This window comes from Dermochelys coriacea, chromosome 14 (genome assembly GCF_009764565.3).
Source record: "Dermochelys coriacea isolate rDerCor1 chromosome 14, rDerCor1.pri.v4, whole genome shotgun sequence".
Lineage (NCBI taxonomy): Eukaryota > Metazoa > Chordata > Testudines > Dermochelyidae > Dermochelys > Dermochelys coriacea.
In genome coordinates, this window is record NC_050081.1 from 36,329,969 (window position 1) to 36,357,751 (window position 27,783).

At 53.2% G+C, this 27,783-nt stretch overlaps 1 protein-coding gene and 1 pseudogene across 1 annotated transcript; one reads left to right on the forward strand and one right to left on the reverse strand.

Moving 5' to 3' along the window:
- The window catches only part of LOC119842653, a 1,040,433-nt pseudogene that overhangs the window by 384,184 nt on the left and 628,466 nt on the right, over positions 1-27,783 (reverse strand).
- On the forward strand, positions 20,301-22,157 carry LOC119842649 (acetylcholinesterase-like). Its single transcript, XM_038371042.2, has one exon. The coding sequence runs from the start codon at positions 20,388-20,390 to the stop codon at positions 21,870-21,872; it is 1,485 nt and encodes a 494-aa protein (XP_038226970.2). The 5' UTR covers positions 20,301-20,387; the 3' UTR covers positions 21,873-22,157.

Below are 27,783 nucleotides of genomic sequence, written 5' to 3' on the forward strand. Positions count from 1 at the left end.
GCCCGCTAGTGCACAGGGATTAGCACCAACTGCAAGGGGTGAGTACCCCATACTGAGCCCATGCAGCACCTGGTTTCCCCTGCAGGTCTCCCCTCCCATCTGCAACTAGACCAAACCCTGCATAGTCTGAGCTCATCCCCACTGCTGTTAACCCCACTCGCTCTGTGTCCTGCAGGAGCAGACCCAAGAAGACATGCCCAGTTCAGGGGGCTGTGAATGAAGAGCTGAGCACTTACAATCCCCTGATAGGGGGAACCCTCCCTGCAGACAAGAGCATCCAGTGCCTGTTGATTCATTAACGAGGCTCCTGCTAATAAACCCCCTGAGAATCCATGGATTGACCCTCCCTCTGCAACTCCTCCACATACAGTGCATTAAAGATATTCAGTCTAGAGACAAAACCCTGGTGTGTGATGTTGACTAGCTGATCCTGAGCAGGGGAGAGAGAGTGAGTGTGTTTGTGCATGTGTGTGTTTGTGTGTTTTGGGGTTAAATGTTGAAATAATGAGCTACACAGATTACATTGGTGGGGAGGGTGAGGAGGTAAATGATACTCTGGGTTTTCATAAGGCAAATGACAAAGCCCAGAGATCACACTGTGCACTGAGAGCTAGAAATGGATCCCAAGAGTCCTGACTTCCAGCCTCCCCTGTGGGCCACGTCCCCAATCCCCTCCAAGAGCTGGAATAGAACCCAGGCATCTTGGCTTCCAGCTCACACTTGTCTAATCCACCAAACCCCACTCTTGTCCCCAAACTGGGGATAATTACTCTTTGGGGAGTTCTGTGCCAAAACATTAAAAATTCTGCGCACATTATTTTAAAATTCTGCAAAATTCTGCATATTTTATTTGTCAAAGTAACATAATATAATCAGACGTGTTTCAATTATTTTGGTAATTTATCTCAAAATACCTGTCAGCAAGTATGTCTGTAACAATACAGACAACAAAAAAGATTCAGGAAATGCTTTTTGACAAATCATTTCCTTACTAAGCATATTAATGCAGAACTTTGAGTAATAATTCATTTAATACAATACAGAAACAAATTTCCCGCCCACCCCCAGAAGTAGTTGAAAGGCTTGGGGGAGTCAGGGGTAATAGAAGAGCTAAGGGAGAGTGAAGTAATTGCTGGAAAGGAGCCTGGGTGTGAACGTAAAGGATTGTTGGGTGTGGGTGGGAGAAATATGGGACAAGTGTTTTGGGGGGCAGGGAGGGATTGTTAGGGAGCTGGGGAGCCTCCCCCATGCAGACCCTGGCTGACCCCTTGCCTCTCTCATTCCGTCAGGCACATCTGCCCCTGTCCCCGTGTGTCCCTGCACCCCATTCCCCCATCCCCATGTGTCTTTCTATCCCCACTCAGCCACTGTCCTCCACCCATGTGTCCCTACACCCCCTCCCCCTGTTCCCATTTGGCCCTGTGCCCCCACTCAGCCACCTCCTTCCTCCATGTGGCCCTGCACACCTTCCCCATCCCAATGTATCCTTGAATGCCCTCCCCCATCCCCTTGTGGCCCTGCACCCCCACTCCAATTCAGCCCCCACTCCAGTTTGTCCCCCCCACCAGCTGTTATGAACCCCAGTCTGTGCCCCCCGCCAGAAGTTCCATGTGCCCCTCACTGTCTGTCCCCACCGCTGTCTGTCCCCACATATACCATGCCTCCTGACCTGGCCCCACTGGCAGGGCATTGTGAGGAAGGAAGCCTCTTCTCTTCCCTCTCCCGACCTGGGGCTGGCCAAGGAGTAGATGCTTTCTGTTCTGGCACCACAGCAGATCCTAGTGGGCAAAATGCACAACTGCAGCAGAAGGCATTTTCTGTTGTGGGGGGGATTTCTGCATGGCACATGAATTCTGTGGATGTGCAATAACACAGAATTCCTCCAGGAGTTGATAATACCCCGGAGTCCTAACTTCCAGCACCCCCTCTGCTCTAACCACTCCCCTCCCATTTCTTGGGATAGAACCCAGAAGTCCTCTCTCCCAGCCTTCTGGATCTAACCCACTGAACCTCTTCCCCTCCTTGCTGGTAATCAATAGATAGTGAGGAAGAGCCCTACACACCAGTTGGGTGTTAGGGTTAAGTGGTAGGGTGGCTGGAACTGTTAAGTTCAGGGTTAGGGTGATGCAGATAGGGTTACAGGAGAGGCAACAGGCTTGTAAAATAGGACTGGGTGTGGGGTTAAATGGTGGGGTTCTTGGTTAGCATTAGTGGGGATGGGGCAGAGTGTAGAGGTGGGGGACAGGATGAGAGGGCTGTGAGACTGGGTTAGGTGGCAGGTGATAGGGTTGTGGGATAAGAGAAGCATAATAGGATTACAATTAGGGGGTAGAACAGGGGTCTCAAACTCAAATGACCACAAGGGCCACATGAGGACTAGTACATTGGCCCAAGGGCCGCATCACTGACCCCACCCTGCCCCGTTGCCCCGGCCCTGCCCCCACTCCACCCCTTCCATGAGGTTCTGCCCCTGCCGCACCTCTTCCCACCCCTTTCCTGCCCCCATTCCAACCCCTTTCCCCTAGTTACAAGTTAGGAATAATTCCCTTCTTCCTGCATCAGGATATCGGTGATCCCACGAACACACCCATCCTCATTCAAGGAAACAAGGTTTTCAGCTAGTAGCCAATGATCTCAAAGCTCTGCCTGCCCTTTCCCAGCCCTGCCACACAAATGCAGGGGCTGTCCATGCGACAAATACTATACAGGCATAGCTATAGCACCCATCATGTCAATACAGCCTGCAGCAGCCAAAGGGGTTGCTCCAGCGGTGGAGGAAATCACCTGCCCAAAAACCAGGAGCCAAGAGCAAGGTACCTTCTTCCCCACCACTCCACCCGGGGCGGGAGGTGAACTCTGCAGATGCATCTCTGAATTCTGGGCCTGCACTAACCAAGGACAACAACTGTGAGTGGGGTGCAGAGAATGGGACGGGCATGTCAAAGGGACATTTGGTTGCTGGACTTAAGAACCTGAGGGAAAAGGAACTGCCCAACTCAGTCGGGAGTGGGTCTTTTGCTCATGCCTAATGTTTATGAACTGTTTTTGGGGAGTTTTCCCAAATTAATGATGGGTTGCTTCCTTCCTGTCATGAAAAGTTTCTTTCCTACACTCAGATTCTGGACTTCTGAGAGGGGAAGTACATAAGAACATAAGAACTGCCATACTCGGTCAAAAGAAAAGGAGTACTTGTGGCACCTTAGAGACTAACAAATTTATTTGAGATAAGATTTCGTGAGCTACAGCTCACTTCATCGGTGCCACAAATACTCCTTTTCTTTTTGCGAATACAGATTAACATGGCTGCTACTCTGAAACCTGTCATACTGGGTCAGTGGAAGATGGTGACAGTTTTTTATTAGGGCAGCATGTCACATCATCCTAGTTGAAAGGACAAGTGAGAGAGGCCATCTTAAATGAGGACAAATGGTGGCTTCAGACTCCCCTCCTAATTCAGATCTTCCTATGTTCCCTCACATCCCAAAGTCATTCCCTGTCCTTCCCCATCCGCCCCATCCCCCCCACCCCCCGCTGCATGTTGATCTGCCCCCCACACTGCCCTTTCCTGTGTCTGCGAGCACAAAGGATGCCCATCTGCCTGGCTTCAGTCCCATTGCAAACAATGGAAAACAGTGGCCATCTTCCCTAGGGAAAGTCTCACTTTACAAGGGGCTGTAGGCCAATGGCAGCCATTATAAGTCAGGGCTGCCTGTGGCTTCAATTTCATGGAGATAAATGGAAGACAGTGGCCATGTTTATATAGGGAAACCTGTAGCATCACCCCATACGTAAAGACCGGGTGGCAGCAGCCATCTTAACTGATTGCATCCTATGGCTTTACTCTCATTTGGAACAACACGGGATGACAGCCATTTTGGAAAGGGGCCAAACTTTTCAATTTGGCTCATAATCACCCCTGCATCTCGGATGCCAGCTGGTATCTCACGGGTCACTTGAGGGAGGCTTGTCTGCTCCTTGAAGTCTTTAAACCACGATTTGAGGACTTCAATAGCTCAGACATAGGTGAGGTTTTTCGTAGGAGTGGGTGGGTGAGATTCTGTGGCCTGCGCTGTGCAGGAGGTCAGACTAGATGATCAGAATGGTCCCTTCTGACCTTAGTATCTATGAATCTACGAATCCTCCCTGTTCCTGTCCCTGCCAATCCCTGGTACTAAACTCAGTGGAGCATGTTCGTTTTCTACAAAGGAAACCCATAGTGGGGAAAGGTAGTGCGAAGCAGTGGCCCCGCTATGATCCCACAAAGCAGAACTTTGAGCGCGTCAGCTTTAAGCCACTCCAAGTTGAGAAGGCATCTCCCAACTTGCACTGTGAATTCTTGGCATCACAGGTGTCAGAGAAACCAAGAGTCCCAGGTGTGCATCAGTGGGATGGGAGGATGGCAGCCCTAGAGGGGAAAGGTCCCGTGTCTCCCCACCCTTCTGAGTCCCCCAGTCCCCCAAAGGTGGGGCTGGATTGGAGATGGCTCCCCTGTAGAAGAGAAAGATCCCAGCTCACATTCTTATTTCCATGGGATCTGCTGGCCTCCTAGAGAGGCCCCATTCTCCTGCCTGGAGTAGAGATAGCATCCGCTGGGAACTCCAGAACCCATCTACTGTAGGGCAGACACAAGTTCTACCCCTTATTCTATTGCTTGGCTGCTCTGGGTAGGAAGATGACAACCGTGTTTCCTCTCCAAGGTTGCCCCATATACTCTCCATTCCAAAGAAGCAGGAATGAGCTCAGACACATGGATTCCCAGCAGGGTGGATGGGGATAGATCCAAGGACACTGGGGGCGGGGGGCAGGTGGCCCATAATGGTACAGAAGAGAAAGGAGGCAGTGAAAGAATGACATGCAGCTGCGTCTCGGGAGGGGCGCAGCCGTTGTGTAATTGTGTACAACAGGGACTGAATGAGAATCCAGTGGCTGCTGGGAATCCTGAATGCCAGGGGCCCTCTTAGGTGAGGCAGAACAGAACCTTGCACACTGGACCCCGTGGTTCACAGATGCTGGGAAACACGGGAATTCCAGCAGCAGAGCATCCCCTACTTCAACAATGTAGCACTAGGGGAGAGCACTGACTGTGCAGGGACAGCCCCCTGCTGAATCACCCATGCCACTCTCTGCAGCAAAGCGCCCCCAGTGCACAGGGAATTGCTCTGAATGTAGGGGGCGAGTGTCCCACACCGAGCCCACGCAGTGCCTGGTTTCCCCTGCAGGTCTCCCCTCCTGTTTGCAAGTAGACCAAACCCTGCATAGTCTGAGCTCATCCCCACTCCTGTTAACCTCACTCGCTGTATGTCCTGCAGGAGCAGACCCAGGTTGTGCCCACCCTGGGGGGCTGGGAATGAAGAGCTGAGCACTTACAATCCCCTGATGGAGGGAAACCTCCATGCAGACAAGAGCATCCAGTTCCTGTTAGCACCCACCAATTCATTAACGAGGATCCTGCTAATAAACCTGCTGGGAATCCATTAATTGACCCTCCCTCTGCAACTCCTCCACCCCCAGTGCATTAAAGTATATTCAGTCTGGAGACAGAGCCCTGGTGTGTGGGTTGATTAGAAGCTCCTGAGCAGGAGGGACAGTGTGTATGTGTGTGTGTGTGAGAGAGAGAGAGAGAGAGAGTGTTGTGCGTGGGGTTGGGAGTTAAGTGTTGAGATAATGAGGGACACCGATGACATTGGTGGTGGGGTTAAATGATCCTCTGGGGTTTGAACAGGCAAACGATGAAACCCCGAGATCACACTGTGCATCCAGAGCCAGATATGGAACCCAAAAGTCCTGACGCCCAGCCTCCCCTGGTCTAACCAACTAGACCCCAATCCCCTCACGGAACTGGGATAGAATCCTGGCATCTTGGCTTCCAGCTCACATTTGTCTAATCCACTAAACCCTACTCTCATCTCCAACCTGGGGATAACACCCAGGAGTCCTAACTCCCAGCCCCCCTCTGCTCTAACCACTAAATCCCACTCCCCTCCCAGTCCTTGGGAGAGAACCCAGGAGTCGTGAATTCCATCTTCTGTGCTCTAACCCACTAGACCCCAATTCCCTCCGTGATGGTACTCAGTGGACAGTGAGAAAGAAGCATACACACCAGGAATCTAAGGAAATCAGTGATTTATTGATGACACTTGTGGGCCATTATACAAGTTACAGAGACAGGTTCTTGTCCAATCAGCTGGAAGGGTACAGAGAGGAGATTAAGTGGGTATAGGGACAGAAAGAGCTCCACAAACATACACAGCCCCGCCCGCCATGACCACTTCCCTGCACAGATCCCCTCTGGGAGCAGGGACTCTATGGTACAATCAGCCCCCAGCCTCCCTGCTCAGGAGCTGGTGGGGTTTGGGACAGGGGGGCTGGACTGAACCTCCACAACTCACTATGCACCGATGGGAATGATCAACAGTGGAACCAGAACCACCCAAAGACCCCATGTCCCTTTCCCCATTCCCATGAGCCAGACAGTTCCCTGCAGTCTGTGGGGCTGGATGACAGCCAGCAGCCCCCAGAGGGGAAAGGCTCATATGCCATCACCTACTCATTCTCCCAGTAGCTAGGGCTGGTGGTACAGACCCCCAGAGCATGTGCTTTTCAGAGAGCAGAGAAAGAGGTTCAAACACTCCCTAGAGGGACTGGGGATCCCCATATACTGGCACATGCACAGAGGGCAGGGAAAGAGGCTCAGACCCTCTGAGAAGGGCAAGCCCCCCAGATCCTGACTTCCAGCATGCCCCAGCTCTGCTCAGCTCTCAGTTGAAGAAGCATCACACCATTTCTGTCATCATTTGCTGCTGCCTTTATGATTATTTCTCCAGCTCTGACAGGGTGAGTGGGGCTCTGCAGACAGGCGGTGAGGTCATAGGGTTACCACCTGCATAGGCAAGGAAGGAAGTAGAATTGAGGCTGGCTCAGCCCTAAGTTTTGGGGTCTGAAGTTGGCTAAGGTTGGTAGGGGCTTGAGGAGAGGGTTAGTGTCAAGGTTCCTTCCCCACTCTGAACGCTAGGGTACAGATGTGGGGACCTGCATGAAAACCTCCTAAGCTTACTTTTACCACTTAGGTTAAAACTTCCCCAAGGTACAAACTATTTTACCCTTTGCCCTTGGACTTTCGCTGCCACCACCAAACATCTAACACCGGTATTATTATTATTAGGAAAGAGTTTGTTTGGAAACGTCTTTCCCCCCAAAATCCTCCCCTTTTTTCTGGGAAAGGTTTGATAAAAATCCTCACCAGTTTGCATAGGTGACCACAGACCCAAACACTTGGATCTTAAGAACAATGAAAAAAGCATTCAGTTTCTTAAAAGAATAATTTTAATAGAAGAAAAAGTAAAAGAGAATCACCTCTGTGAAATCAAGATACAGGGTAATTAGATTAAAAACATAGAGAATCCCTCTAGGCAAAACCTTAAAAGACACAAAAAGACACAAAAACAGGAATATCCATTCCATTCAGCACAGCTTATTTTTTCAGCCATTTAAAGAAATCAGAATCTAATGCATATCTAGCTAGATTACTTACTAAATTCTAAGACTCCGTTCCTGTTCTGTCCCCGGCAAAAGCATCACACAGACAGACCCAGACCCTTTGTTTCTCCCCTCTCCAGCTTTGAAAGTATCTTGTCTCCTCATTGATCATTTTGGTCAGGTGCCAGCGAGGTTATCCTAGCTTCTTAAACTTTTACAGGTGAAAGGGTTTTTCCTCTGTCCAGGAGGGATTTTAAAGGTGTTTACCCTTCCCTTTATATTTATGACAGTTAGCATGGGCCCCTTCCCCTCCATAGCCCAAAGCTGTTCTCGTGCAAGGGCGAAAGGAGCTCGGAAGTTCAGGACGGCCCTGCCCTCTCCTTCCCCTGCCCCTCCTGTGAGCAATGGGGACATGACAGTGCCTCTGCTCCTGCCCCCTGCAGCACCTGCCTGGGAAGGGGCACTGGGGGATGAAGAGCCCCTGGTGCTGCCCCCTCCCAGGCTGCAGGGAGGGTCCCTGATGCAGCCCCCCCCCCCAGTCCTGGGGGTGGGGGTTGAAGAACCCCAGGAGCAGCAGAGCTGAGGCTGGGGGACAGGACAGATGGGATCAGGGTCTGGGTGGGGATGGAATTGATGGAGGCACTGGAGAGACAGGATGGGTGGGGGAGGTTGGGGGAGCAGCAGGAATAGCTGGGCTAGGTGGTGGGAAGAAACCAGGGGCCACAACTGCCTCACCCAATCGATTTGGGATCGTTGGCCAGACTGATTTTTGCACGCACACACAAACACACACACACACACACGGGATGGGTGGGGAGAGTTCAAAAAAATCAAAAGACAGACAGGGAAAACCAGAAGATGAGTTGTTGCTTTTTTAAAATATTATTTTGGGGATGATCTCGTGATTTACCGGGGGGGGGTTGATTTTTGAATTCCTAAGTTTGGCAATACGGGCCCCTGCCCCACACACGTCCCAGAGCTGGAGGCTGAGAATCTGCCCCCTCCACACGCACACGCCCATAGCTGCTCCACCCAACAACCTTTCTGCTCCAAGCCTCTGCCAGAAGAGGCACCGCCCAGAATCACTTCCTCCACCCCAGCCAGCCTCTTGAAGTTACCCATCTCCCCCTCTTCCCCCCGCCTATTTACACTGCATCACCTGCTCCAAAAATGGTCTGGGTGAGACCACCTAAGGCAGACGCCATCCTGGGACCCAAGGACAGAGGCAGCCCCCCATGTCCTGAGCTAAACACTGTGTGATAGTGCAGGAATGGGCGGGGGGGGGAGCTGAATCATTAATTCAGTGTAATTCGCCTGCTAGCCGCTGGAATGGGTATTGCACACACATATACACACACATAAACACAAAGAGTCCTCTAGTGGCAGGACTGGGAATCACACACACATATACACAGTCCTCTAGTGCCAGGAATGTGCATTGCGTAGACACACACACACTCTTCTAGAAGCTGGAATGGGCATCTCTCTCTCTCTCTCTCTCTCTCACATACAAACACACACACATACTCATCCTCTAGTGCATGGAATGGGCATTGCATGTGCACAACACACACAGCCATACAGAGAGAGAGAGAGAGAGAGAGAGAGAGAGTTCCCTAGTGGCTGGAATGAGCATTACACAGACACGCAAACACACGGTCCTCTACTGGATGGAATTGGCATCAAACACACAAACACACACACACACTAGTCCTCTGGCAGCTGTCCCCCATCAGATAATAGCCCTACCACTGCTGCAAGCTAAGATAGCTCTCTTTTCAGTCCAAGTGACAGCTCTTTGCTGTGGCGCTGAAGGTCCTGGATTCTCTCCCGGTGATGACCATGGGGGTTTGTGTGTAAATGAAGACACATAAGGGAGGGTGAATGGGGGTGTCTCAGACTCACATTTGATGACTGTGATGTCGCGGCAGAACTGGCCCCGCCCAGCAGTGCAGGTGTCCCCCTTTGGCATGCGGCCAACCTGGGGGATCACAATGGCGCACTCCCGGCACTGTGGGCCCCCCACAGCAGGGTGCAAATGGACACAGAGAAGGAGTCAGAGAGATGGATGGAGTAGGGGGAGATAGAGAGATGCAGGGAGAGAGAGAGGTGGGTGCCCATCTCTGCACACTCTCCCTGCAGCCAGCACAGGCCTGTTGGGTATACACTGTACCAGAATCCCCCCTGCTGGCCATAGGGGCCAAGCCAGCCAAAGCTGTCCCCAAATCTCTGCACAGGCTGAGCCATGACACCCCCTCCTCCAGACCTACCCCCCAACACGAGACACAGCATGGCTGCGTGGAGCAGAGCCTGGGCCACACTGGGCTTCTCTGGGTCACTGTGTGGCAGACGTTGGGCCAGGAAGAGACAATTCCCCCGTGCAGAGAGACGACAACTTCCTGGCGTAAATAGTGTTCAGGAGGCATACCGCCAGTTCTGAGGCCTAGGAACATCCCGGGCAGGAATTTCCCAGGGGGGAATGATGTAGGGAAAGGGCCAGTGGTTAGTTTGGATCAACAGGAGAACAAACAAGATGGAGATGCATTAAATTAGCAACAGGAGAAAAACTCATGTGACACCTACTCACTCCTGATCCACAGCACCCGGCTATACGCTGACACTCCTGGGCTCCCCTATTCCCCGGAGCTCTGCCGATGTCCCTGAGTCCTGACTATCCTGCTATCCATCCTGCTATCCCAGCTCTGGGCTCCTCCACCCCATACTCCACAACTTTGCCAATGCCCCTCAGGCCTGACCCACAGCATCCTACTATTCCAGCTCTGCTGATATGTTTTAATCTCAGCCTGCAGCCCCCTGTTATACCAGTCTTGGACGGCCCTTCATCTCCCCCCATAGCTCTGCCATTTCCCCTCAGTCCCACCCCACAGCGCTGCCCCTCCTCTGCTACCACACCAGATATCCAAGTGACATTTTTTGATGTAACATGCACTCAGCTGTGACTCATCCAACTCAGGTCCAAAGTGACCAACCTGTGACCAATGCTGGCAACTAGAAATAACAAAACTGCTATAGTGATTATTAAGAGAAGCAACCCAGGGAACTTAGGGCAATTTCAGACCCAGGAGGAACAAACATTTCCACAGCTCTCACTAATGATCGTGACCCAACCACATGTTGTCAAAACCAGGATCTTGCCTGGAGCGGTTCTCACCAGCAAATGCAGAACGGGTAGGATTTCAAAGGAGCCCGACAGAAGTCTGCAATATGACAGGGAGCACTGTAGGGGTGCTGCCCCTGACAATCAGCGCTGTCCCCAATGTCCCAGTGTGCCACTAGGGGGCGCAATGCTGCAGGACAGTCTGCCTTGCACATGAGAAATAACTACACTTGGGATGAACCGATTTTTAATGATAAATGTCAGTCGACATCGCCTCCATTGTAAACAGGTGCAAAAAATATTTCCACTGATAATCATGGAAATTTACAGGTAGGCCAAGTAAGAAGAAACATAGAAATGTGGGACTGGAAAGGGCCTTGAGAAGTCATCAAGTCCAGCCCCCTGTGCTGAGGTAGGACCAAATAAACCTAGACCATCCCTGACAGGTGTTTGTCCAGCCTGTTCTTAAAAACCTCCAGTGAGAGATTCCATAACCTCAGCTGGAAGTCTGTTCCAGAGTTTAATTCTCCTGCTGCTTGAGGATGCCGTAGATTTAAGGCTATTGACTTTGTATATGTTGCCACCTGACGTTGACCACTTGTGTTTTAACGGTTTAAAAGGCTTTACCTTTTTGAATCTCCGCATCTACTGTCATTAAATAATTACTGTTTGACACAACACCCCATACCTTTGTGGGAAATTTTTAATGGATAGAAATAGAAAAATCTGATTAAAGATGAAGATCGATATTCTCTGTCAACATTATTTTTTTTTAAATCGAATTCTGCCAAACTAATAAATAAGCAAATCATTGTCCCTGCTTTGTCGTTCAACATCCCCTAGCACTTTCACTCATTGGTGGGGTATGAACCCCGGTCTTCTGGCTAAATACCCCCTTTATATATTCCATTCTGCCTGCCTCTCTAAAATCCATTTCTGCTTTATTTGGACACAGGATTCCCCATTCGCTTCCTGGCACCCAGCTGCCCCACCCCAGAGGTGGCTGCCTCTCAGTGCTGGGCAACGGAATTGGAACAGTCTATTGTGCAGCTGTTATCGGCTGTCCCACCCCAGAGGTGGCTGCAATTCAGGGATCACAGCCCTTCCATCCCTAGAAATCTCATGCTTAAGGTTAAGATTTTGGCACAGGGATTTTTATTAAAATTCACGGGCAGTAGATGGGCAATAAACCATAAATCACGGAAGTCAAAGCCCCATGCTGTGGGGACTGACAGCCGAACCCCCACTGACCATGGGGGGCTGACAGCCGGAGCCCCACTGGCTGCGGGGGGGGCTGAAGCATGGGCCCCACCTGCCATGATGGGTTGACAGAGCTTCACTGGCTGGGGCTGAAGCGGAAGTCATGGAGCTCTGTTAAAGTCATGGAATCCATGACCTCCGTGACCAAATCATATCCTTACTCATGCTGTTTACCCTCCCTGGATCTCTGTTTCCAACCCCTTGGCTCCAGCCCAACAGTGCCATCCGGTTGGCCCAGATCCTCCTCCCACTGTGTTTGCAGAGCTGACCTGAGGATAAATATGCGCTGGTGGGTGGTTGCTATTCTCAGCATCTGAGGCATCCAGTCAGCTTCAGCACCAGCCAATACGCTTCACACTCAGCACGAAATCCTGCACGGGCCACGAAGCCACGACTGCACCAAGGAGAGAAGCAAGTGAGTCTGAGCTGCCTGGGTCCCACCAGCTCCAACATGGGAGAGATAAGCTGCCCTGCCCAAGAGCCAGATCTCATCCCTAGGGCTAAGATCATCTCACAGCTTTCTTTATCAATTTCACTGCAGAGGTGCGGGGGTGGGAATCTGATCAGTCACAGAAATGGAGGGAGCGGGTGGCCATGGGGATGGAGAGTGAGCTCACCCCCTTGCCTCCACACTCAGCCCCCCCACACACACACACCCTGCAGCAGCTGCTGGGTCCAATTCCCCCACTCTGGGCGTTGAGACCTGGTACACAGGGTCACCATAGATGGAGAGAGAGAGGCAGGTGGACCAGACCTGAGCGGCACTGCAGCCCCCTGTGCCAGGTTGCGATGCCACTTGATTTGGGGGTGTTTCATGGACTTTAGTCAAATTCATGGTTTCTGTCCCCTCTGTAGCCTTGCTCGCAGCTGCTGGGCTCAGGGGTACAATTCCTGCAGACGTCATGCAAGGCAACCAGGCAGGACTCCTAGCTTCTATTCCCAGCTCTGGGAGGGGAGTGGGGATTAGTGGTTAGAGTAGGGGGATGGGCTGGCAGGCAGGACTCCTGGGTTCTAGTCCCATCTGTAGGAGGGGAGTTGGGTCTCGCTGTTGGAGCAGGGTGGGTTGAGAGTCAGGACTCCTAGGTTCTCTTCTTGGCACAGGGAGGGGAGTGGGGTCTAGTGGGTTAGAGCCAGGGACAGGGTTGGGAGCCAGAACTCCTGGGTTCTATCCTCAACTCAGGCAAGAGGTGTGTAGATGCCTGTCCCAGCCTGTTAAACTTTGTCCCTGGCAGGAAGGGGCCTCTTGACTGCAGCGGGGAACAGAGCAAAGTGCACTGACATGGAGCTGGGGCCTCCGGAGTGCTGTGGTGGGGACAGACCAGAGGGTTGTATGTGCAAAAGGCGATCAATTCTGGTAACAGGAGCTCCTTCCTACTATCTGTATTTGGATGGCTGGGGATGGATGGGTGACAGCGCCCCTATCCCATTCCTTGTGGCAATGCTATTCCCGCCTGTGAACTATACATACACACACAGCCAGATGAGGCAAGGAAAGTAAAGGCTCCACTCTTTTCAAACCTGCCTCTCTCCGCGACATTCGACTCTTCTTCCCCCTGGCTCTTTTTCACTTTTCTGCTCTCCTCCATCTACCTTCACTCCTCTGTGTGGCACCGACTCAGTTGACCACAACACCTCGTTGGTTAACCTGTCTAACCTAACCCCCTGAGGCAGGCTGCAATCATCTCTTGAGCACCCCCTTGCTGCCCCAGCATGGTACTGCCGCTCTCTTTGGCTCCCTCCACCCCCTGGGCAGGCTGCCAGCCTACTTCCATGGGTCTTCTGTGGCTCAGCCCTCTGGCTAGGCTACACAATCCAGAGCCTCCTTCTGGGATGCAACAAACTCAGAATAGAGCAGTTTCTTGCCCTTCAGGGCCAGTTATGAACAAAATACTTTCTTGCCCTTCTGTCACATTCTGAGGTGCGATCCAGACCACTGGGGGGCTGTGTCACCACATCCCTTGCAACCTGGGGGGCCTTTTGCTGCTGTAGCTCCTAACCTGGGTCCCTCACAATTTGCCTGCCAGCATGCATGTCACACCCTGAGTGTCCGTGTATAGCCACAGCCCTGGTCCAGCAACCCTGACCCCAGCAGCCTGTCCTCAAACATCAGCCACACTCTGGGTTCCACCAGCCTGGGTTACTACTTGCAGAGTGACCCCAACACACTCCTAGTCCTGGATTTTCCCCAGGAAACATGTATTCTGCACTTTCCAGCCCTCTCCTGGACAGTCCAGGTATATCAGATCCATTGCTCCTCTAAGGGGATCAACATACAACAGCCTGCTACCTTAAAGGGAGTTACCCAAACGATCCACAACACTGGGTGAGTTTCAATTAAAGAATCAAACAAGTTCATCTAACTACAAAGAGACAGATTTTAAGTGATGAGGCATGAAGTCAGGAATGGCTACAAGAAAAACAAAGATAAGACACTTTCTAAACTTAACAGACTAGACTCGGGTCAAGGTCAAGTCCCTTACCACATGTGTTCAGTACATTGCTGACCAGACTCTCATGCCAAGATCTGTTCCCAAAGCTCGATGGCTGTTTCTTTTGTCTTCTTAGATGAAAAGAGAGAGATGGGTAGGGAGAGATACCACTGGGGTGTTTTTGCCCCTCGCTTTTATAGTTCAGTCATTCTCTGAAATGCATTTTTCTGAGCGTAACCCCTAGAAAAAGTTCTTTCCAACTGAGAGCAAGGAGGCATGGAGTCTGGGAGTGGGGGAAGGAGGTTTCATGCTGTTCCTTGCTAAGATCAGATTTGTTTGTTCCTGCCCCCCACCCCGCTCCACTTCCTTACCAAAGAATGGCCACTTGACAGGTGATGGCCCATCAGCTTTGATGACACCTGGCTGGGGTGTCACCTTGTCCTTTGTCCTTGAGAAACAGGTTTACCCCCTCCCCAGACTTGTCTGAAAAACACCGGATTTCAGCTTATGTTCATAACTTTACACAGAATGTTGTTATACACATTTCACCATGACGTTATTGACCAGAGAGTTATTCATTTTCAAATGATACCTCACACGGCATATTTTGCACAAAGATTATTCCAATAGCATGAAGAGTGTGACTGCAGGGGTGTATTCCGTCACACCTTCTGGGTTAAATCCCCTCTCGGGGACTGAATCAGCGGGGCTCCTTCTGAACACCAGCCACTGATGGTGGCCTAGCCTGGGCCACACGCAACTTGTGGGCTCACTCCACTAACTCCAACCACTAACTCCAACCAAGAAGTTATACTTCTTACTGCTCTGTTTCTGTGGTTTGCTTCTTCATGCCCAGCTGGCGTTAACAGCTCCCTCCTGACCCTCTGCTTCATCCTGCTATATACACAGCCCAAGGATTTTACAGGTCAGACACACAAACCAGTTATTGGATGTGCAAATGGTCACAGCAAAGTCAAAAGTGCTGTATTATCAAAATCACATGCAAAAGCAAAAATTTCTGTATATTTTCTTATACTGTTATATATATAATATCCATGTCTCTTGCATTATTTAGTATATATTTGACTAACACAATTCATTACACAGTTCTCCAGCACATCCCTGCCAGCTGCTGCCATGCTGGGTCTCCTCCATGTGCTTCCCTCCCTGCTCCTCCTCTCCCTGCCAGACCCCAACTCTGGCTCCAATGACGACGGCACCATGGTGCTCACCACCAGCGGTCCCATCCGGGGCAAGCGCCTCCCGGCCGGTTCTGGCACAGTAACAGCTTTCCTGGGCATCCCCTATGCCGAGCCCCCCGTGGGGACCTTGCGCTTCCAGAAACCGCTTCCCCACCAGCCCTGGAGCCACGTCCTGGAGGCCACCAGCTTCGGCAAGGCCTGCCACCAGCCTCTGCTTACTGGTTACCCTGATGCCGAAATTTTCTTCGTCAATATGCCGCAGTCCGAGGACTGCCTCTTCCTCAACGTCTGGGTGCCCCATCCCCGGCCTTCCGTGCCAGCCCCCGTCCTTGTCTGGATCCACGGCGGGGGGTTTTATATGGGTGCAACATCTGTGGAGCTCCACAGTGGCCGCTTCTTAGCAGCCACCGAGAACGTGATAGTGGCCTCCATGAACTACCGGCTGGGGGCGCTGGGCTTCCTGTCTCTGCCCCCAGCCGCCCCAGGAAACTCCGGCCTGTGGGACCAGCGCCTGGCGCTGCACTGGCTGCGGGACAACGCAGCTGCCTTCGGTGGGGACCCAGCCCACTTGATGCTCTTTGGCCAGAGCGCTGGGGCTGCGTCAGTCGGCTTCCACCTCCTCTCCCCAGGGAGCCAGCCCCTCTTCACCCGTGTCACAATGCAGAGCGGAGCCCCGACAGCACCGTGGGCTTGGATTTCACCCACGAAGGCCAAGGAGAGAGGCCGGAGGCTGGGCCAGCTGCTGGGCTGCACCGATAGTGATGACACTGCCCTGGTGGGCTGCCTGCAGGGGAAGGAACCCGGGGAGTTCCCCAAACACGAGTTCTCCGTCTTGCAGTACCCAGATCTGATCAAGACGTCCTTTGCGCCAACACCAGATGGGGATTTCCTCCCTGATACACCACCAAGGCTACTCCAGGCCCACCATGACCAGCCTATAATACCCATCCTGACTGGCATCACTGCCAATGAAGGCTCCTACTTGCTAAGGGACAGTGTCCACAGCTTCAGCCTGGAGAATGCCAGCTCCATCGGGTGGTATCAGCTGCTGGAACTGGTGAGGCAGATAGCGCCAAGGGCACCAGAAAAGGCCACCCATGACTTGGCACACAAGTACAGCCAGGATGGGGAGAAGCAGGGGGAGGCACGGTACCGATGGGCCATGGAACAAATCCTTGGTGACTATTTCATTGTTTGCCCGGTAGCCGAGGTGTCTGGGCGAGAGGCGGAGACTGGCAATCCCGTGTATGCCTACTACTTCACCCACCGCAGCCGTGGTTTGTCTTCACCTGAGTGGACGGGGGTGCCACACAGCTCTGATCTGCTCTTTACATTTGGGACCCTGGCGTCCGTGAGAGGAGCCAACTACACGTACACGGAGGCTGAGGTGGAGCTGAGCCACAGGGTGATGTGGTACTGGGCAGAATTCGCCAGAAGCGGGTAAGGGAATTCCCCAGAATCCTCTTGTGCCCCTGAGCCGGACCATGAGAGCAGCTGTAACCCTTTGGCCAGGTGAACACAACATCCAGGAAGACCCGGCTCAATGCCATGGCAAGAAGGCGCCTCTGTGAAAAATAGTTAATCTATTTTGTTGACGCCCCTGACCTAGAGCTGAACTTACTTTGGGGATGTAAAATCTGAGCCCCCTGATTCCTGGTTAGGGATAATTGCCTTCTTCCCTTATCAGGATATCAGTGATCCCATGAACACACCTGCTCTCATTAAAGGAAACATGTTTTTTAGCTAGTAGCCCATGATCTCAGAACTCTGCCTGCCATTTCCCAGCCATGCTACACAAACTCAGGGAATGTCTATGCTACAAAGACCATATGATCATGGCTCCAGCACCGTAGCTAGACCAGGGTCACCCCATAGTGTAGACACAGCCTACCTCGAGGGAAGGGGATTTTCCATCGGTGTAGGAACAGCACCTCTCACAGCCACAACCACTGCATTCACAGCACCGTCCTTCTACCAACACTGGGAGTTGGGTCGGCACAGCTTCCTCAGTCAGCTATGGCAGACTAAGTTTTAGGGCTTAGATAACGGAAAACAGTGGCCATCGTTCGTGGGTGGCACGTGAACCGCTGGCTGGGGGAGGCTAGTCCCCAGCCCCGCTCCTTCAACCCAAGGCTGTGCCCCTTCTGCATCCCCCACTGGAGCCCACAGCTCCCCGCACCGCAGCCGCTGGCCCCCACCCCAGGCTAGTGCCCCCAGCCCTGGAGCACCCGCAACCCCAGAGCAACAGCAGAGCAGGTGGCATGGCCCAAGCCAGGGCCACCCCACAGGGAGACTGCAGCCATGCCGAGTGGGAAGCAGGTGGGGAGGGTCTGGGGGCGGAGCATGGGCAGGGTCAAGCCTGCCTATTTGGGGAGGCACAGCCTCCCCCAGCCTATGATACCCACCACCCATGCCATCGTTCCTAGGAACAGTCTCACTTTATGCAAGGGCTGTAGGCCAATGGCAGCCATCATAACCTAGGGCAGCCTGTGGCTTCAATCTTGAGAACAACTGGAGACAGCAGCCATCTTTATAAAGGGCAACCTGTGGCATTGCCCCATATGAGGAGAAGGGAGGTAGCCACCATCTTAACTGACAGCAGCCTGCGGCTTCACTCTCCTTAGGAACAACAAGGGATGGTGGCCATTTTGGAAAAGGGCTAGACTTTGCAAGTTTAATGACCCCTTAGTCTGGGATGTCAGACTCCAGCTGGAGCATGTTCCCATCCCTGTCCAGGCCTGGTACTAAACTCTATGGGATGTGTTTCCCCCCAGGAATCCCACAGGGGCAGGGAACAGCAGGGAGCAGTGGCCCCGCTATGACCCCACAAAGCAGAACTTCTTCCGCATTGGCATGGAGCCGCCCCAGGTCAAGGGGCCATCGCCTGCCCGGCACTGCAAGTTCTTGACGTGGCTGACCAGAGGGCAGCGGAAAGCCACAGGTGAGCAGCAGTGGGGTGAGAAGACAGCAGCTGTAGAGGGGAAAGGCCATGTGCCCCACCCCGAGCCAGCCAGTCCCCCCTCCGCACTGGGCCTCGATCAGAGCCAGCACCCCCAAAGGGGAAGGGCCTCATATCTGAGTTCCCTTACCCCATGGGGACATGGGATGTCACACCTCCACAGTGTGTCTTCCCAAGAGTCAAAACTTGCTTGCACGCTAAAGAACTTTGGAAGACTATGTACCAGCACCACCTAGTGGTGCTTCCTCTTTGGCCTTTTTTTCTCTCTATATCCCCCCAAAAGCGTGATTTTTGTCCCCAGAGTGAGGATGCCCTCCCTTTCCCCACCCCATGGTTCATTCATCGGTGTCTTGTCTCCTGAGTTAACTTCAAATCCTCATGTGGACGTCGTATGTAAGTGGGGCTTCATTTACACGGGCACCGAGGTAGACAGTTGAATAAGCCATCCTTTGTCCGGCAGAACTCTACTTTTCCCTTGATCTCCAAAACATATTTTCAGTACTTAAACACAGCTCCTTAAACATCCCCCGTACGTACATCTCGCAAGGATTACAGGGCTTGGTATCACAGAAGCTTCACATGGCGGAGTTTATGGACAAATACAGGGAAAGCAGGGTGTTAGGTATAGTGAGTTTCTCAGGCCTGTCAGAAGTGGCTGTTACAGAACAGTAAAACATTTGCCAGCTGGGACCAGCTCTGTGTCAGCATGACAGGATGGATCCAAAAACAGAGGGGGCTGGGGGCCAGTAAGGGTGAGGAAGAGAAAGAAAGCGATGAAAGAAGGAAACACAGCTGGGGTCTGGGGAAGGGCCCGGCCGCTGTGTAACAAGGGAATGAAGGAGAAACCAATAGACACTGGGAATCCTATGTGCCACTGGCCTCTTATGGGAGGCAGAACAGAACCTTCCATGTTGGACACTGGGGCTCACAAATGCTTGGAAACACGGGAACTCCAGCAGGACAGCATCCCCTACTGGTAGAATGTAGCATTGCGGTCTGAACGGACTGCAAGGGAAGAGCACCCCCTACTGAGCCCCTACCCTGCTCCCTAGTGCCACACCAGGGTCAGCACTGCCTGTGAGGGGACTGCGCCCCCCCTACTGAGCCCCCGCCGTCCAGCACCTAGGTTTCGGCTGCAGGTTTCCCATCCTGCTGTCAACCAGACCAAACTCTGCTCAGGCTGAGTTTATCCCCACTGCTGTTAACCCCACTCACTGTGTATCCCACAGGACAAGACCCAAGAATTCTGGAGCTCAAGAAGTGGCCCGTGAAGAACTGAGCAATTACAATTCCCCTGCTGGGGGGACCCGACCTCCTTGCAGATGAGAGCTTCCGCTTCCTGTTAGCACCTGCGGCAGCTGCTGATTTATTAACTCCGCCACTGATAAACCCCTCGGTCATCGCCGGACTAAACCGCCCCCTGCAGCCTCCCGGTGCATTAAAGCATATTCAGTCTACATACAATACCCTGGTGTGCGAAAGTGGTTAGCTGCTCCTAAGCAGTGGGGATGGAGAGCGAGAGAGCGTGTGTGTGTGTGTGTGTGTTGGGGGCTGGGAGGTCCTGTGTCGAGATAACAGGGGGCACAGATTGCACGGGGAGGTGAATGATGATCTGGGGTTTCAACAGACAGTTGATGAAGCCCAGAAATCACACTCCCAACCCAGAGCCAGAAATAGCACCCAGGAGTCCTGGCTCCCAGCCTGTCCTGCTCTAACCACTAGACCCCACTCCCCTCCCAGAGCTGGGGATAGAACCCAGGAGTCCTGGGTCTCATCCCTCTGCTCTGACCCCTAGACCCCACTCCTGTCTATGCTGATGCTCAATGGACAGTGAGGAAGAGCTCGCATCTCAAAAATCAGGGTTTTATTGACAACAAGTTGCAGGCCATTATACAAGACAAGCCACAGGGACAGTTCCTGCTTGCCCAGTTGTCACCCTGCACATGCCAGGGAGGTGGTGGAGGCTTCTTTGTACCCCAATATACAGAGACAGGAGCCAGAAGGGGAAAGGCCCCATGTCCCATTCCCCACAACCCCAGGGCCTGGATTCTATACTTGCCATTGCTCCCAGGAGATTCATTTCCAAGCAGGGTTTGATGCGCCGAACCTGGCTCTCCAGCACAGACATCAGCTCACACATGCACGAATTTACACACAGCGTGGTTCAAACCTTTCAAGCACTAACCCTCTCCCCGATCCTTCCCCCCAGCTGCTGGAGCAGGGAGTCGATCCTTCACACCAACTGCCGCTGGGGCAGCAGCTCGCTCGTCTGGATCCACAGTGGGGAGTACATTTCTGGCGCTCCCTCTCTCAGCATCTATGACGGGCGCTTCTTAGCCACTACTGAGAACGTGATTGTGGCCTCCATGAACTACCGGCTGGGGGCGGTGGGCTTCCTGTCCCTGCCCCCAGCCGCCCCAGGGAACGCCGGCCTGTGGGACCAGCGCTTGGCACTGCACTGGCTGCGGGACAATGCAGCCGCCTTCAGTGGGGACCCAGCTCGCGTGATGCTCTTCGGCCAGAGCGCCGGTGGTTCCTCAGTCAGCTTCCACCTCCTCTCCGCGGGGAGCCGGCTCCTCTTCTCCCACGCTGTGTCGCAGAGCAGAGCTGCCACCGCACCGTGGGCTTGGATTTCACTTGAGGAGCCCAAGGAGAGAGGCCGGAGGCTGGGCCAGCTGCTGGGCTGCACCGATGGTGACGACACCGCCCTGGTGGGCTGCCTGCAGGGGAAGGAACCCAGGGAGTTCCCCAAACATGAGATCTCCATCTTGCACCGCAAGGAGCTGATGATGATAGCCTTTGTGCCAACTCCAGATGGGGATTTCCTCCCTGATACACCATCAAGGCTGCTGAGGGCCGGGCACAGCCAGCCTATGCCCATCCTGACCGGGTTCACTCCCAGTGAAGGCTCCTACATGTTAAAACTCAGTCCTCTTGACTTCAGCCTGGAGAACATCAGCCACATCGGCTGGGAGGAGCTGCTGCAGGTGGTGAGGCTGTCAGTGCCAGGGGCCCCAGAAGAGGCCATTCAGATCGTGGCACGGCGGTACAGCCAGGAGAGGCAGGATGAGGCACGGTACTTATGGGCCATGGATCAAACCACCGGTGACCACCTCTTTGTGTCCCCGGTAGCTGAGATGGCTGGGCGAGAGGCGGAGGCCGGCAGTCCTGTGTACACCTACTACTTCACCCACAGCAGTCCTGGCTCATCTTTACCAGAGTGGATGGGGGTGACACACAGCTCCGAGGTGCCCTACCTCTTCGGGACCCTGGTGGCCATGTGGGGCGCCAACTACACTCTCACAGAGGCCGAGACCGGGCTGAGCCGCAGGGTGATGCAGTACTGGGCGGAGTTTGCCAGTAAGGGATCCCCCTTAAGTAAGCCAGCGTGTGTCCCCCTTGAGCCAGTTGTCCACAACGTGGTCTGACAGTCAAGTCTCGGAAAAGTTCCTTTTTAAATATAGAAAACCAGTTCAACTTCCACCCCCGGCTAGAAGAAGAACTGAATTTTTATGAGGGAGACAAAATTTTAAACATGATGATTCATAGTTAGTAACAGCCCCTTTCCTTTTTCCACATAGGAATTTTGAAAACACAACACCACAATTGCATTCCTGCAGGAAAATTAGCAGTTTAGAGAACAGCTTCTCTTCCGTTGTCTAATCCCAACAAAGGCAAAGCTACAAACCACAACCACCCAAAAACCACCACCACCACCAGTGGTTTTGCTCTTGGCTCCTGACTACCCAAAGTCGGTCCACTGACTCCCAGATTAGGGCTAGCCACTTTCCCTATTGTCTAACCACCACGAGTTCTCACACTTGCCACCCCTTTCGCATCTCTGCAGTCAGCTGGCCAAGGTGACACAGATTGTGAGCATCAAATACTGGAAACCCCCCAACTGTGCAGCTTTGGGCATTGCATGGCACTCCTTGGACATCAATGCAAATTATACCTGGAGCCCCTCCCTCTTCTCCATTTACTCAAAGTGGGAGCCAGGAAGCTGCATATGCAAATCAGCTCAGCAGCAGGTAGAAAGGCAACCTCCATTACCCCACTTCACCTCCAAAGGGAGCCAAAGAGCTGCTGTTACCACAGACCAGACCAGCCGTCTTCGCTACAGGCAATCTCACTGCTACTTGCCTAGGAGGCAGGCAGAGGGAGGCCATCTTAACTGTGGGCAGCCCCTGGCTTCTCTCACCCTAGGAATAATAGGAGGTGATTGCCATTTTTTCTATAGGTTTCAGAGTAGCAGCCGTGTTAGTCTGTATTCGCAAAAAGAAAAGGAGTACTTGTGGCACCTTAGAGACTAACAAATTTATTAGAGCATAAGCTTTCGTGAGCTACAGCTCACTTCAAGTGAGCTGTAGCTCACGAAAGCTTATGCTCTAATAAATTTGTTAGTCTCTAAGGTGCCACAAGTACTCCTTTTTTTATTTTTTCTATAGTCAGCCCACCCTGCAAGTGCTGTAGGCAAATGGCAGCCATCATAACTCAGGACAGCCAGTGGCTTCAATCCCACTGAGAACATTAGAAGGAAGTGGCCATCTTTGTTAGGGAAGCACATGGCTTTCTCCTGTTTGGAAGGACAAGAGTCAGTGGACATCTTAACCGAGGGCAAACTGGCTTCAGCCTCCATCCCAGCCCAGGAGGCTGAGCCCCCATGTTTCCCCACCACTGCAGTGTCCTTCCCTCTGCCGCTATGTTGCTGTGCTCCCCACACTGCCTACCCTATGTCTGAGAGCACAAAAGGAAAGCCATCTTCACTGAGGGCAGCATGTGGCTTCAGTCTCATAGAGAACAATGGCACCATGAGTATTAGTCCATTTGAGAAGAACAGGAGGCTGTAGCCATCTTCACTGAGGGTGGCCATTTTGGAAAGGGGCCAGACTTTGCAGGTTGACTCTCAATGACTTCTGCATCTGGGATGTCAGACTCCAGCTGGAGCACATTCCCATCCCCGCCCAGGTCCAGTATTAACTTCCACGGGTCTTGTTGAATTCCCCCCCAGGAACCCCACAGGGTCAGAGGGCAGCGAGGAGCAGTGGCCTCTCTACAACTCCAAGGAGCAGAACTTCGTCTGCATCAACACAGAGCCGCCCCAGGTCAAGGGGACATCGCCTGCCCAACACTGCAGCTTCTTAGCATCAGTGCTCAAAGAGAAGCCAAGCCCCACAGGTGAGCATCAGTAGAGTAAGAGGATTGCAGTGTTACAGGGGAAAGGCCTCATGTCACATTCCCCATCCCCCTGAAGCAGCCAGTGCCCCCATCCTGGGGCCAGATTGGAGTTGGCACACCCTATAGGGAAAATTCCCTGTGTGCCATTCCCTGCCCTCCCAAGCCAGCCAGTCCCCTAGATCTGAGGATGGATTACAGCTGACGTCCCCTAGAGGGGAAAAGGCTTGTGTCCCATTTGCTGCTTTTTTCGTGAACATGGGATGATCCTCTGGCCTCCTAGAGGGGCAGACACCTGTGGGGAGTTCTCTCATCCCCTGAGGTCACCAGAACCCACGTGCTGTGGGGCATCCCCAAACTCAAGCGCAGTTTGTGGTTGTTTGGGCCTTTTCAGTGGGAGAATGACATCTGCATTTCCTCCCCCAGCTGAGATCCACAGAACTGCTGAACCCTCAAGGAAGAAGGAACATGAGGAAGAGAAGGAGAACTGAGCCCCATGACAAAGCCAGGACCTGCAGCATCAAATCCCAGATGCCTACCACCAGCTGAGCAAAGGGAGTCATTCCCTCAGCTCACGAAAGCTTATGCTCAAATAAATTTGTTAGTCTCTACGGTGCCACAAGTACTCCTTTTCATTCTGCCATTAGATGTTGCAGTGTTCAGCATATCACTCCAGCCAATGTGGTGTCCCTGATAAACAAGGGACACGACTCTGGACTGAGAGCAGTGTAGAGGCCTGTTTGGGTCAGTAGCTGCTTTCTTTAATAAATGCCTTCTGTTATTATTATTTATTATGTGCGTCACCAAGTGAGATAGAAGAACCCAGGAGTCCTGTTTCCCAGCCCCCTCCAGCCCAGTAGGCCCCACTCCTCTCCCGAAGCCATGAATAGAACCCAGGAGTCCTGACTTCCACCCCCACCCCCCCGCACTCCAATCATTGTACATTGCAGAGTGACACCACTTTTCCCCTCCTGAGGTTCTGTCAGTTGGGCTGGGTTACCCCAGACGTCTCTATGGCCAAGCAGAGATCTGGTGGGTTGCTGACCTGAGACGTGCCAGAGAAGTGGCTTATGCGTGACTGAGAGGACCCAGGGCTGTGATTCATCCTCTGTCAGTGGCAGTGCGGGGGTTGTTCAGTCTGGGTTGACTCAAGCCCCGGGTGGATAAGCTGCCTGTGCTGAGCACGTAACCCCTGGTATGGCAGGCAAAGCCCGGGGATCCTCATCCACACCTCTGAGTCCTCCAAGGAGAGCTCCCTCTCCTCCAGGGATACTAATTGAGAGAGTGATTTCCAGGGCAGCTGCATGCATGCATCTGAGTCAACTCATTAGAGGGAAACAGACACCACACCAAGGAGCTGATTTCAGCATCTCCAACACTCATTTGTCCACCCCAGAGGAAAGGGGGCTCAGAGTGAAAACTCCTGGGTCCTATCGTTGGCTCTCAAAGGGGAGTGGAGGTGCTGGGAGTCAGGACTCCTGGGTTCTTTTCCCAGCTCTGGAAGGGGAGTGGGATCTAGGGGGTTAGAGCCAGGGGGGAGGGGCTGGGAGTCAGGACTCCTGGGATCTATCCCAGCTCTGGGAGAGGAGTGGGGTCTAGTGGTAAGAGCAGGGGGCTGGCAGTCAGACCCTAGGCATGCTGGGCTTCTCTGAGCCAGGGCAGGTGCTGGGTGCAGGGAGTACAGAGGTTTCAGATGGGAAAGACACACATTCCTGACTGATCACAGGGGGGCTGGGAACTGGCATTATCCTTCTGTGCTGACGGGGCCAGCCATGCAGGGAGCATCACCCAGCGGGGGGGCTGGCTGGAGGGACAGAGCAGAGCCATTTCATAGTAGCTGCCTACACAAAGAACAATCACTGTTGGGCACGGATCAGTCTCCACAGCTAGATTCAGTGGGGGACTGGAAACCCGGACTCCTGGGTTCTACTCCTTGGCTCTGGAAGGGGAATGAGTCTAGCAGATAGAACCAGGGATGGAACTGGTATATTCAGGGTCTTTATTTTACATTTTATCTCCAGGCATCAGGATCAGCACTCACTGCGAAGGGAGAGTGCCCCCTACTGAGCCCCTGCCCCGATCCCTGCAGCACAGTGCCCCCTAGCACCACAGAGGGGTTGCCACTGATTCAATAGCAGGTAAATATGAGGGAGGCAGTGTCCTAATTCCCTCATGAACAGATCAAGCCAAACCCATTAACTGTGAGAACAAAGTGTTTGTCCTTATTTATGCCAGTTCATAAGGATCCATTCCACCTCTGCACAGGGTATTTATAGCTTCATAGATTCATATACTCCAAGGCCAGAAAGAGCCATTGTGATCATCCAGTCTGACCCCATGTGTGACACAGGCCAGAGAACTGCCCCTCACAATAATTCCTACAGCAGATCTCAGATGGTGAGGTTACATACCGGAAACATATTTCATGACTGATGCAATTTTGTTTACAAACGAGGATAAAAGTCTTGCCAAAAACCAACGGGTAGGCCTAGGACAAGAACCCAGAATCCTCGTTTCCCCTGCTCTAACCACTACATCCCACTCCACACCCAAACCCAGGGATGGAACCTAGGAGTCCTGGCTCCCAGCTCTAACCACTAGACTCCGCTCCCCTCCCAGAGCGGGGGATAGAACCCAAGAGTCCTGACTCCCAGCTCCCCCGCCTCTAACCACTAGAGTCCACTCCCCTCCCAAAGCTGGGGTCGGAATCTAAGAGTCCTGGCTCCCAACCTCCCCCACCCGTTTACTAGACTCCACTCCACTCTCACTGTCAGGGAAAAAATCCAGGAGTCCCGACTCCCAGCCCCCTGCTGAATGTATCCCTGGTGGGGGTAGGATGGGTGTTGCTTCTGGGCAGCAGCTGTTCTGTGTGGGAGTCCACCTGGCAATCTCCTTGGACATCAGCCACAGCCCAGTGAGTCTAGTCTCGTTGTCCTCCACCCCCACCCCAGTGAGTGATCTGTGGGGGTTGGCCCTCAGGGGATTGTGGGAGGATAAAGCCAGTCCTGAACCCCCTTGCGATCAGCCAGGAGTCTGCATCTCCACCAGCTGAGAACTCTCCACTCCCCTGACCCAGCACTTGCCTGGATCCAGAGGAGCCCAGCATGGCCCGGACTCTGCTCCTCGCAGCCTCTGCCCTGCTCTGCCTCATGCTAGGGGGTAAGCGCCATCTCGGGCTGCGGGGGGCGGGGGAATTCCACTACAGTGTGAAATATACAGACCCTGAACTGCTTCTGCTGTGGGGGACCCTTCTCTCCTCCTATGGCTGGAGATAGAACCCAGGAATCCTGACACCTAGCCCCCCTGCTCTAACCCACTAGACCTCATCTCCCCTCTAGAGCTGGGGATAGAACCCAGGAGTCCTGTCTCCCAGCTCCCCCTGCTGTACTACTAGACCCCACCCCCCTCCCAGAGCCAAGCCCCAGAGGTTGCAGTAGGGGAGGCCAATGGTGGGCGCTGCTGGGGAGCACTCCTCTGGTGGGACGCCCGGGTGGTGGGTTGGGCGGCCACAGCCTGATGGGTGCTCATCTTTCATGTCCCTCCGCAGCTGACGCCCTGCGCTGCCGGCTCTGCAGCTCCTTGCAGCCAGGGATGCCCTGCATGCCCCAAAAAATGAGCTGCAACTCCCACCCTCCCAAGGAAGCCTGCCTCTCCATCACCATCTCCTACGGTAAGGACCCGGCGTTCGGCTGCTCTTGTCTCCTTTCTCCATTAGTGGCTCTGCTGGCACCCATCCAGAGGCAAGAGCCTCCCCCCACTCACTTCTGTCTAAAACTCTTACCCCCACCCCCACTTCACACCCCTCACCTTATCACCCACCCACATCTGAGTGGAGGTGGTTAGCTCCACCCACAGTGTTGACCACACCCACTCAAAACCAATAAGCCACACCCCTTTCCTTCTTGGGCTTTTATTGGCCTCTCACCTTCCACTGCTGGCCCATCAGTGTCTGAGCTGACCCTGCCCCCTCTGTTCGCTGCACCCACCAAGAAGCCGTAAGCCCGACACCCCCATCCTTCCAAGACATGGCTTGCATTATCTGGACCACAGCCCATGGCATAGCTTTAAACTGCATCCCATCCCTCCACTCTCCCTGGCCCTTCCTTATAGGACCCCCGTGGCGCCACCTCCTTTGCCCCCAGCTAATCAGCACCTCCACCTTTC